Source organism: Crotalus tigris, unplaced genomic scaffold (assembly GCF_016545835.1).
Source record: "Crotalus tigris isolate CLP2741 ecotype Arizona unplaced genomic scaffold, ASM1654583v1 scf7180000018361.36085, whole genome shotgun sequence".
NCBI classification, from domain to species: domain Eukaryota; kingdom Metazoa; phylum Chordata; class Lepidosauria; order Squamata; family Viperidae; genus Crotalus; species Crotalus tigris.
This window is the reverse complement of record NW_024096963.1, coordinates 1-12,691: the sequence shown is the minus strand read 5'-3', so window position 1 is coordinate 12,691 and position 12,691 is coordinate 1. Positions and strand designations below refer to the sequence as shown.

At 46.2% G+C, this 12,691-nt stretch overlaps 1 protein-coding gene across 1 annotated transcript; it reads right to left on the bottom strand.

The window, feature by feature from the left end:
• Positions 1 to 2,513: 2,513 nt before the first annotated feature.
• On the bottom strand, positions 2,514 to 9,605 carry SLC51A (solute carrier family 51 subunit alpha). Its single transcript, XM_039350830.1, has 5 exons — positions 9,430 to 9,605; positions 7,931 to 8,042; positions 6,135 to 6,281; positions 4,666 to 4,771; positions 2,514 to 3,237 (listed from the first exon to the last, which is right to left on the bottom strand). Exons 1-5 carry the CDS (start codon positions 9,561 to 9,563, stop codon positions 3,101 to 3,103), a joined length of 636 nt encoding a protein of 211 aa, XP_039206764.1. The 5' UTR covers positions 9,564 to 9,605; the 3' UTR covers positions 2,514 to 3,100.
• Between the last annotated feature and the right edge of the window lie 3,086 nt (positions 9,606 to 12,691).

Below are 12,691 nucleotides of genomic sequence, written 5' to 3'. Positions count from 1 at the left end.
CCTGCAGCCTCAGAAGGGTTGCTTGAGTGCAGCGGCTTTGTGAGTCCGTTTCCTACGCAGGATGCGCACTCACACTCCTCCCAAGTGCCAGCAGCATCGTGATCTGTTGCGAGCAGCTCAAGCAAAGAAGCTCCACTCCAGCCAACACTGACGGGGCAAGCCACTATATAAAGTGAGAACAAAGCCAGTTCCTTGCTAGCACTGATGATGTTGCTTAGTTTGGTGATGAAATGTTTGCAAGAAAACAACCAAACTGAGTCAGCACCAAGGACTCCACAGTTCTCCTCCTCCTTCCTTCCTTCTAACACTGAGGATGTTACGTTGTTGGGTCATAAAACATCTACAAGAAAAGCTCAAAGTGCACCAGGGACCCCATAGTTCTTCTCTTCCTCCTTTCCACAAACCCCCCTCTCTTCTCACACTGATGATGTTATCTAGTTGGGTCATGAAATCTTTGCAAGAAAAGCTCAAAGAGCACCAGGGACCCCATAGCCTACCCCAGAGGTAGGCAACCGTGGCTCTTTTATGACTGGTGGACTTCAACTCCCAGAATTCCTAAACCAGCATGGCTCGGCTTGGAAACCTCTCCCTTTCCCCTCAGCATGGCTGGCTCAGGAATTCTGGGAATTGAAGTCCACGAATCATAAAAGAGCCAAGGTTGTATTCTGGTGTATTCTGTGGCATCTTTGAGGACAGCCAGTCTTCCCGTGGCTGCCCTCGGCCTTGGCACCATCTCCTTGGTCTTACATCAGGGGTCTTCAAACTTGGCCCTTTTATGACTCGTGGACTTCAACTCCCAAAATTCCTGAGCCAAGGTGGCGGAACTATGGCCCCTTCGTGACACATGGACTTCAATTCCCAGAATTCCTCAGCCAGCGTGGGGGAACTATGGGCTCCTTCATGACTCACGGACTTCAACTCCCAGAATTCCTCAGCCAGCATGGGGGAACTATGGCCCCCTCATAACTCGTGGACTTCAATTCCCAGAATTCCTCAGCCAGCATGGGGGAACAATGACCCCCTCATGACTCCTGGACTTCAACTCCCAGAATTCCTCAGCCAGCATGGCTCACCATGGAAACCTCTCCCTTTCCCCTCAGCATGGCTGGCTCAGGAATTCTGGGAGTTGAAGTCCACAAGTCATAAAAGAGCCAAGGTTGCCTACCCCTGCCATAGTCGTTCTCCTCTTCCTCCTCCTTCTCCTCCTCCTTTCCACAAATCCCCCTCTCTTCTCACACTGATGATGTTACCTAATTGGGTCATGAAGCCTCTGCAAGCAAACCACCCAGCTCAGAGAGCACCCAGGACCCTATAATCCTCCTCCTCCTCCCTTCTAGTTCTGATGATGTTACGTTGTTGGGTCATAAAACATATTTAGCGAAGGAATTCAGCCCGCTCACCCCACCCTCCCGGTTTCTCTCCCAACCTAGCCAAATCAGAATTGTTAGAAATATTCACACAAAGCATGCCTCAGTGCTCCCAAGTTTCTCCTTTTGCAGTAAAGGCCAAAATTGTGGAAACCTTTTGGGAAAAGTGTACATTTGAGGTTGGATGGCTAATAACACCACTTTTTTGGGGGGGAGCAGTAGCATAAAAGTATATATCAACGGAAAGATTATTTAATCAGGAATGTAATGCAACCACATTGGTTGATCTCAGGCAGCTTTCCTTCATCGGATGGTAGCCAATGAGCAGGAGTGTTTAGAGAGCCAATCGGGTGTCCTCTTGTTTTGGCCATGAGCCAATCAGGTCACAGTAGGATCCAGTGATGGATGTCCTGTATTGAAGCTGAGAGGAGGACATTGGTCAGTGTGTTATATAATTGCTATCAAGTTGGCTGGGGTTTGTGTGTGTGTGTGTGTGTGCTTTCATTTAGTGAGCTTGTAAAACATCAAAAAATTAAAGCCATGGTGCAAACAGTTGACCGGTCGCCCAGAAAGCAATATAAAATAGTATTTATTAAGTGAACAAGGCTTAACAACAGTGGTTCTCAACCTTTTTAATGTCGCGCCCCCCAACCGGTCGAAAGTCGAGGACTACTCAACCGGTTGTAAATCGAGGACTACTCAAGTGGTGCAGCACCGTTTGCAGAATGGGACTTTTGGCGGGCTCAGCAGGGCAGAGACAGCCTGGACAATTCCTATTGGCTTTTGAAAGCCAATAGAATTAGATCTATTCAAGAGAGTCTATTCTATTGGCTTTCAAAAGCCAATAGAATAAAAGGGAGTAGCACAGCTAAGGAAAAGGGGGAAAAAATGGCGGACTGCGTTGTTTGGCGACCCCCGTGAAGTGGTCATTCGACCCCAAATGGGGTCCCAACCCACAGGTTGAGAACCACTGCTATAGTTATAAAGAAATTAGAAGGAAAATGGGTAGAAACTTAACCCAAGGTGGCATTTTTACCGTACGCTTTTCCCAAAAGGTTTCCACAATTTTGGTCGCTACTGTAGTTCAGAAGGATTTCTCCCCTCCAGACAGCAAGTTTCTGGACACAAAAAACCGACAAGCAGGTCTAGCAACTTAAGCGCCACGCTTCCCTTCTCTCGTTCCCATGAGAAGATTTATTCGGCAAGCTTTGCATACTTTTAACAATAGGCATGCCCGTGAGTCCAAAAGTCACTCCACAGAGGTGGATTGTGGATTGTGGATTGCTCTCTCTCCTCTCGCTAGCAAGCCACAAAACTCTTCACGGAAACGTAGACAGGTAGTCCTCGACTTACAACAGCCGTTCGAAGTTAACAACGGCATTGAAAAAAAGCGACTTACGACCGGTTTTTGCACTTAACGACGGTCGCAGCATCCCCATAATTGTGATCAACATTCGGACGCTTAGCAACCAACTCCCATTTATGACAGCCTTCCGACAAGCCAGGTTAACGAGGAAGCCAGATTCATGTCACGTCCGTGCGACTCGTCGTAACGACTGCTGCGATTTTTCACGTGGCAAGAAGCGCCGTCAAATTACGACAAAACAAAATGTCTCGACGGCGTGAAGTTTAGCCTCAGTTGCGGCCGTAAGTTGAGGACTACCTGTAGGGTGGTGATTTGCCTGTCTGGCAAGTGTCTTTGTTGGGGGGGGGTCTGGGTTTCGGACTATCCTTTATTGTTTGATCTCTGGTTTGAACTCTGGAGATTCGCGGAGGCAGCATCCTGGCTTGTCGTCCGGCTTGCGGTAATACATCCTGGCCAGCACCGCAAGGACGAATGTTTGCAGGATCAACAGCTGGGCGTGCATTTCTTAAGGCAAAAGATGGGGAAAAAAGCAGGATTAGTCCTTTGAAGGCAGCCCTTTCCTGGTCCTTTGAAAGCAGCCATCTCACTTAATGCTCCCTTCCAGAGGTTTTCAGGACTACAGTTCCCAGGAGCCGTGCTGGCTGGGAACTGTAGTCTCTGCATACCCGGGAGGCGCATTTGACTTTGCTAAGCTGCTGGGGTTTGCTGGCTGCTCAATTTACGGCCATGCTTCAGCCCAAAATTTCCGTTGTTAAGCAAGACAATTTTTAATGGAGCTGTTCCCCATTTTACCATCTTTTTTGCCACAGTTGGCAACTGGCTCATACTTACGACGGTGGCAGCGTCCCGGGGTCACCTGATCCCCTTTCGTGACCTTCTGAGTCAACGGGGGAAGCCAGATTCACTTAATGACCGTGTGACTGACTTAACAACCGCAGTGATTCACATAACAATCGTGACAAGAAAGGTCGTAAAATGGCGGGAAACTCACTGAACTGTGTCACTTAGCCACAGCAAATTTTAGGCTAATTGTGGTTGTAAGTCAATGACTACAGCCCTGCGGTGAGGACCACAATTAAGGGTTCCTGGATAGTCTCTGAGCTTGCTTGTTTTCTTGCAAGCGTTTCATTACCCTAACGAGGTAACATGGTCAGTGTTTAATTAACCACCATTAATTGCAGGTTTTCCAAATTTTGTGCTAACAAACCGCTACATTTCTTCCAATGTGCTCCATTTTTTTTTCCCCATTACTTTGCTTGGAAAATGTTGGGCATCCTACAAATTTCATTTTAGCACAGGGGTGGGGAACTAGGGCCCTTTTATGGCTTGTGGACTTCAACTCCCAGAATCCCTGTGCCAGCCATGATGGATTTCAGCTCCCAGAATTCCTGTGCCAGTCGTGATGGACTTCAGCTCCCAGAATTCCTGTGCCAGCCGTGATGGACTTCAGCTCCCAGAATTCCTGTGCCAGCCGTGATGGACTTCAACTCCCAGAATTCCTGTGCCAGCCATGACAGATTTTCAACTCCCAGAATTCTTCAACCAGCCATGATGGACCAACTCCCAGAATTCTTCAGCCAGCCATGATGGATTTTCAACTCCCAGAATTCTTCAACCAGCTATGATGGACGAACTCCCAGAATTCTTCAGCCAGCCATGATGGATTTTCAACTCCCAGAATTCCTCAGCCAGCCATGCTGACTCAGGAATTCTGGGAGTTGAAGTCCACAAGTCATAAAGGAGCCGTAGTTCCCCTCTCTGTTCTAGCAAATCTAGAGCCCAGATCTGGGTTGAGGAAAGCTATTCCATACCCTGGCCCAAGAGGATTGTAGGAAATATGCACGGAGGATTCTGGGAATGACGAGAATCGGAATGCCACTTAAGGAGAGGGCATCGGGTTGGGAAAATCTTGATTTAGTCCCCGAAACTTACGCTGGCCTCGGGCTCTGGAGGAGAAAGGTGGGGAGCAGGCGATCTGACCCCCGTTGGCCAAGATGCTGAAGATGGACGGCTGCAAGGCCGTCAAGATGAGGAGGACCTGGAAGCAGATCAACCCAGAGAGACGTCAAACCAGCTCTGATCTCGAAGCAAGCAACTTTGATCAACTTTGACATTTCTCCACCTCAAGACAATAATGATAATAATAATAATAATAATAATAATAATAATAATAATAATAATAATGAGAAGGAGAGGAAGAAGAAGAAGAAGAAGAAGAAGAAGAAGAAGAAGAAGAAGAAGAAGAAGAAGAAGAAGAAGAAGAAGAAGAAGAAGAAGAAGAAGAAGAAGAAGAAGAAGAAGAAGAAGAAGAAGAAGAAGAAGAACTAGTTGGAAGGGACTTGGAGGTCTTCTAGTCCAACCCCTGCTCAGGCAGGAAACCCTATACCATTTCAGACAATTAGGATAGAGTAGAGTACAGTAGAAAAACAATAGAATGGAATATAGAAAGAATATAGAGTAGAGTAAAGTATAGAGTAGAGTAGAGTAGAAAAACAATAGAATGGAATATAGAAAGAATATAGAGTAGAGTAAAGTATAGAGTAGAGTAGAGTAGAGTAGTAGAAAAACAATAGAATGGAATATAGAAAGACTAGAATAGAATAGAATAGAATAGAATAGAATAGAAAGGAATAGAATAGAATAGAATAGAATAGAATAGAATAGAATAGAATAGAATAGAATAGAATATAGGATATAGAATATAGAATAGAATAGAAAGAATATAGAATATAGAATAGAATAGAATAGAATAGAATAGAATAGAATAGAATAGAATAGAATAGAATAGAATAGAATAGAATAGAATAGAAAGAATATAGAATAGAATAGAATAGAATAGAATAGAATAGAATAGAATAGAATAGAATGGAGAAAAGGAATAGAATAGAATAGAATAGAATAGAATAGAATAGAATAGAATAGAATAGAATAGAACAGAACAGAATAGAACAGAAAAGAATAGTTGGAAACCTTGGAGGTCCTCTAGTCCAACCCCCTGCTCAAGCAGGAGACCTTCAACTATTTCAATCCATCAATCAGAATAGAGCTGGAAGGGATCTTAGAGATCTTCTAGTCCAGTGGTTCTCAATCTTTTTAGACCGTCGACCCCGGTCATGAGCAGGCGGCGCGCATGCGCGGCGCCGCCCCCTGCGCAGCACGCATGCGCGGCAGCGCCCCCATGCGCCGCCCCCTGCATGGCACACATGCGCGGCAGCACCCCTGCACCGGCTGAAAAAAAAATGGCGGACTGCGTTGTTTGGCGACCCCCGTGAAATGGTCGTTTGACCCCAAATGGGGTCCCGACCCAGGTTGAGAACCGCTGTTCTAGTCCAACCCCCTGCTCAAGCAGGAGATTGGATGCCCTTATCTGCCCCTATTCCTTCATACACCCCTAGGATTACCTGGAAGCAAACGAATTTGCCTGTCATGTTCTGCTCTGCAAGGTGAGTCTTGGCTTGCCGAAAGAGGATGGCCAGCGACCAGAGGGCAAAAAGGGTGGACACGCCCAGGGAGGTGTTGATCCAGAGAGCCACGCTGGTGGCTGAAATCTAAAGGCAAGAGAAGAGATGCCAATGAGGCTGAACGCAGGTGGCTCCTGGTCCGGTCTGGTGGAGGTCTTAATATTTGGCTCAGGTTTCCCCAAGTTGATCAGACTTTTGATTCCCAGCATCCCTGCCAATTTGGGAGCGTGAATTTGGGAGCATCTGCGGAGTCCTTGGTGCTCTCTGAGCTGTATTGTTTTCTTGCATTGCATTGTTTTCTCATTACTCACCTAGGGAGCATCATCAGTGCTAGATAGGAGAGGGTTTGCGGGGAGGAGGGGGAGGAGGAGGAGGAGGAGGAGGAGAGTCCTTGGTGCTCTTTGAGTTTGGTTTTCATGCAGATGTTTCATGACCCAACTAGGGAGCATTATCAGTGCTAGAAGGGAGTGGGTGCACAGAGAGGAGGGGGAGGAAGAAGAAAGAGGAGGAAGAGGAGGAGGAGGAGAAGAAGAGGAGGAGAAGGAGGAGGGGAGGGGAAGGGAGGGGAGGAAGAAAGGAGGAGGAGGAGAAGAGGAGAAGGAGGAGGAGGGGAGGGGAGGAGGAAGGGAGGGGAGGGTGAGGAGGAAGAAAGGAGGAGGAGGAGGAGAGGAGGCGAAGGAGGAGGAGGAGGAGGAGGAGGGGAGGAGGGAGGGGAAGGCGAGGAGGAAGAAAGAAGAGAAGGAGAAGAGGAGGAGGAGGAAGAAGAAGGAGGGGGAGGGGAGGAGGAGGAAGAAGGAGAAGAAGAGGAGGAGGAGGAGGAAGAGGACGACGACGATGACGACTGGGGAGTCCTTGGTGCTGTCTGAGTTTGGTTTTCATGCAGACATTTCATGACCCAAGTAGGGAACATCATCAGTGCTATAAAGGAGGGGTGTTTGAGGAGAGGAGGAGGAGTGTGGGAACCTGGGTGCTTTTTGAGCTTCCTGGTTTCCTTGCAGATGGTTCATGACCCAACTAGGTAAACTCTTCTGCGAAGAAGCAGGGAATAAGACTAGACAAACGGTCAAGCAGAAAAGAACACCCTAATCAAACTATACCCTCACCTACAACGATAGGGTCACCTGCTGTACATCAACAAAGAATCCACTCCCTTCTAGAGTCTAGACTGATGATGCTACCTAGTTGGGTCATGAAACATCTGCAAGAAAACAACCCAGCTCAGAGAGCACCCAGGATCCTCACCCCCCTCCTCCTCCCTTCTAGCACTGAGGATGTAACCTAGTTGGGTCATGAAACGTCTGCAAGAAAACCACCAAGCTCAAAAAGCACCAAGGACTCCACAGTGCTCTTCCTCCTCTTCCTCCTCCTCTTCCTCCTCCTCCTCCCCACGCACCCAACTCTCAGAAGATGTCACTTAGTTGAGTGACGAACCATTTGCAAGAAAACCACCAAGCTCAGAGTGTATCCAGGACCCCTTCCTCCGCCTCCCCCTCCTCTTCTGCCTTGTAGTACTGGTGATGTTCCTTAGTTGGGTCATGAAACGTCTGCAAGGAAACCCACCCAGCTCAGAGCGTAACCTGGACCCCCGCCTCTCCCTCTTCAAATTCTCCCAATCGTCCTCGGGAAAGGAAGGGCTGATGGGCTCTTGTATCCCTCTGTTTTACCTAAAGACGCCAAAGGGTACCGTTCCACCCCCCCCCCCCGCCCCTCCCCTCAAGGGCCCAGATGCCCCTTACGTCGGCTGTGTCGTACAAGCCCTCGGTGCTTAAAACGAGGCCCAGGAAAGTGCAGGCAACCTTAAGGAAGGCATATTGGAAAGTGCCCAGCAGCATTATTTGGAGTTTCCGTCTGCAGGAAATACAACGAAAAGATCCTTCAACTAAACCTCTAGCAATGGGAGAGGAGGCTACAAGGGGCGGCTGGCTGCCCTCTCTTCTGAGTCTACCAGCCTGGAACAGAACAGGCCCTTTGCCGGCCTGGCCCCCCCTCCCCACTGCTCCCCACGCAATGCCAAAAGCCATGCACCACTTCTGTTTCCCTGATACACTTCCCCCCAACCTCCAGCCCCTGCACACTGGTTAATTGTTCTCACTGTCAGGAAGTTTCTCCTTAGTTCTAGGTTGCTTCTCTCCTTGGTTAGTTTCCATTCATTGCTTCTTGTCCTGCCTTTGGTTGTCCTGGAGAATAGCTTGACTCCCTTTTCTTTGGGGCAGTACTGGAACACTGCTATCATGTCCCCCCTCGTCCTTCTCTTCATTAAACTAAAGCAGGGGTAGGCAACCTGGGCTCTTTTATGACTTGTGGACTTCAACTCCCAGAATTCCTGTGCCAGCCACGCTGAGGGGACAGGGAGAGGTTTCCAAGCTGAGCCATGCTGGCTCAGGAATTCTGGGAGTTGAAGTCCACGAGTCATGAAGGGGCCATAGTTCCCCCATGCTGGCTCAGGAAATCTGGCCAAGGTTGAGAAATGCAGGCCTAGGCCACGGGTAGATAACCTGGGCTCTTTTATGACTTGTGGACTTCAACTCCCAGAATTCCTGAGCCAGCTATGCTGAGGGGAAAGGGAGAGGTTTCCAAGCTGAGCCATGCTGGCTCAGGAATTCTGGGAGTTGAAGTCCACGAGTCATGAAGGGGCCATAGTTTCCCCATGCTGGCTGAGGAACTCTGGGAGTTGAAGTCCACGAGTCATAAAAGAGCCAAGGTTGCCTACCCCTGGACCAGCAGCCGTTCCTTATATGCTTTAGCCTCCAGTCCCCTCATCATCTTTGTTGCTCTTCTCTGCTCTCTTTCCAGAGTCTCACCATCTTTTTTACATCGTGGTGACCAAAACTGGACGCAGGATTCCAAGTGTGGCCTTACCAAGGCCTTGTAAAGTGGTATTAACACTTCACGTGATCTTGATTCTCTCCCTTTGTTGATGCAGCCTAGCACTGTGTTGGCCTTTTTGGCAGCTGCAGCACACGGCTGGCTCCTATTGAAGTGATTGTCCACTAGGACTCCGAGATCCCTCTCACAGTTGCTACTATTGAGCAAGGTACCACCACCTATAGTACTATACCTGTCCATTTGGTTTTTCTTGCCTAAGTGTAGAACCTTACTTTTTTCACCCTTGAATTCCTTTATGACAGGCCTGCAAAACCCTTGGTCACCAACAGGGGAACTCACAACCACCACTCTCTGCTGCCCTCTAGCGACTGTGCAGATTCCTGCAGCTCAGCCACCCCTTTCCACTCACTTGGTCATGGTGATGGTGGGGCAACAGGGACAGCAACAGCAGCAAGGCCCCGTCCTGATCAGCATGGGGGTGTCTTTTAAGGCCTTCAGCACGGCTTTCTTACCTCCGAAGCCTTCTACCATGACCAGCATCATCAGGTAAAAGCAGACGGCAAAGTAGCTACATGGGGAGAAGCCAAGCCGGACCCGTGATTAGGGAGGGAGAGTGGAGCAGAGGAACAGAAGAGCAGAGTTGGAAGGGGCCTTGGATGTAATAATAATAATAATAATAATAATAATAATAATAATAGTAGTAGTAGTAGTAGTAGTAGTAGTAATAGTAATAATAATAGTAGTATTAATAGTAATAGTAATATTAGTAGCAGTAGTAATAGTAGTAGCAGTAATAATAGTAGTAGTAGTAATAGGAGTAGTAATAGTAGTAGTAATAATAATTGTAGTAGTAGTAGTAGTAGTAGTAGTAATAAGAATAATAAGAATAAGAATAAGAATAAAGTTGGAAGGGACCTTGGAGGTCAGCCAGTCCAACCCCCTGCTCAGGCAGGAACCCAATAATAATAATAATAATAATAATAATAATAATAATAATAATAATTAAGATGCCCCACGAAAATAACATCAAGAGTCTGGATGAGGAAGAGTACTACAAATACTTGGGTATCCTTCAAGCTGACAACATCAAGCACACTGAAGTCAAGAAAAAGATTAGAGGTGAATACATCAAGAGAGTGAAGAAGATCTTAAAGTCCAAACTCAATGGAGGAAATACCATAAAGGCAATCAACACCTGGGCAATCCCAGTCATTAGGTACACAGCTGGAATAGTGGACTGGACTCAAGCAGAACTAAAAGCAATGGATAGGCAGACCAGAAAAATAATGACAATGAATCATGCCCTTCATCCACGCAGTGACATTGATAGACTTTATCTACCAAGGCAAATAGGTGGGCGTGGAATGCTACAAGTACATCAGATGGTTGAAGAAGAAAAAATGGCTTTGGAAGAATATCTGAAGAACAATGATGAAGATGCACTGAAATTAGTATATCAGGAAGGCTTACTAACTACTGGAGAGACCAAACTGGCCTACAAGAAAGACCAAATGAAGAACAGAATAGAGGCATGGGAAGACAAAGCACTACATGGCCAATACATGAAAAAAATAGCTGGGAAAGCAGATAATAATAAAACCTGGCAATGGCTAAGAGCAGGAAAATTGAAGAAAGAGACCGAGGGACTAATTCTGGCTGCACAAGACCAAGCCTTAAGGACAAATGCATACAAAGTCAAAATTGAGAAGACAGCAACAGACAGTAAGTGCCGCCTATGCAAAGAAGCTGAAGAAACAGTGGACCACTTGGTAAGCTGTTGCAAGAAGATTGCACAAACTGATTACAAGCAGCGGCATGACAAAGTAGCAACAATGGTGCATTGGAAGATCTGCAAAAAATATCATTTGCCTGTAAGCAAAAACTGGTGGGATCATAAAATAGAGAAAGTCATAGAAAATGATAAAATTAAACTGCTCTGGGACTTCAGAATTCAAACAGACAAGCACCTGCAACGTAACACCCCAGACTTAACAATTGTCGATAAGAACGACAAAAAAGTCTGGATAGTGGACATGGCAGTGCCTGGAGACAGCAGAATAGACGAGAAAGAACTGGAGAAGATAACAAAATACAAAGACCTACAAATAGAAATAGAAAGACTGTGGCAAAAGCAAGCAAGGGTGGTACCAATAGTCATAGGCTCCTTAGGTGCAATCCCAAAACAACTGGAGCACCACTTGAACACCATTGGCATTGACAAATTTGCTATTAGTCAATTGCAAAAGGCGGCCTTATTAGGAACTGCTTCCATCCTGCGACGATCCCTGTAATACCATCAAACATCCACATCTGCCTATCCCAGGTCCTGGGTAAGGACTCGAAAGGTAGACAAAATGCCAAATCCAGTCTGAACATCTGGCTGACTGTGCGATGATCCATAATAATAATAAATCAATAATAATAATAATAATTAATAATAATAGATAATATACCCCCAGTGAAGGCACTACCTGACCACCACAAGTGAGGACTACCTTGCGACGTGGATTGTGGTGGCATAGTGTACTCTTAGGACGATGTGAGAGCTCATGCCAGAAGGGTTCAACCATACTGGACAGGTTCTCTCAATCAGAAAACGGAGTCAGACAAAGAGTTGTCCTCCATAAAAAAATATAGGTGAGACGTAAATTTCAGAATGCCATACCGGCTCGGACGTCGCCCGGGTTAACAAGGTCCGCACTAGATATTGGAGTTCCTGGATATCTGGTGAAAAATGGGTTACAGGACTCAGGACTGTTGGCTGAGCAACCCGGGCCAGCAGCTGCAGAACTACTGGAAGAAAAGGTGTTTACCCGTCGCAGATACACAGTGATGGAAAACAAAGAAATAATGATCTGTTACTACAGATCAAGTCCAACAAGAAGAGGATATCTAAAACGAATGCACCAGTTCTGGAAAGAACAACATCCAGAATCAGAAATAACAGAACAGAGACTAGCAGCTCAACGCCGATTTATAACACGAAATAAAGTTTTACAGAAACAGATTGGACGAAACTGCAAAAGGTTTACCCAGGGCAAAGAAATCACAGCCTTACAAGAAGTAATTCAGAATGTAGAGGCAAACCAGGGGGAGTTGGCAGTGAAAGAATCCAGTAGAGATATACAACTATTCTCATTTGGAAACCAGGCACCTCTTCCTCAGGAAGAACAAAACCCTATAACTAAAGAAATAAAAGAATTGAAACAAAGAATAATTGAGCATCTAAAACAGCACAAAAACAACAGAATAAGGCTACCTGCATTGAAGCTTTTTCCAAAGAAACAGCTAGCACAAGCATTAAAAGATGCAAATACTGCAATAGCAAGTATAAGCACCAATTCACTGCAAGAAACAAACCAACTAATGTACAGCACAGCTGCAGTTATAACAGAATACCTGGGATGTAAAATCAACAAAAAAGAAAAACAAACAAACAGTACACCAGAAAAATGGAAGGTTAGACTAGAAAATAAGATCAGCAATTTAAGATCACATGCAAGCAAGCTAGAACAGATGAAAGAAAAGAAGCTGAAGAACAAGAAGACCAAAGAATACCTAATCAAGAAATACCACTTAGAAACAAGGAAGATCAAGAAAGCACTGGAAATAATAAAGCAACAAATAACAGCTCTAGCCAGGAAAATCAGTAGATATGAAGCTCGAATTGC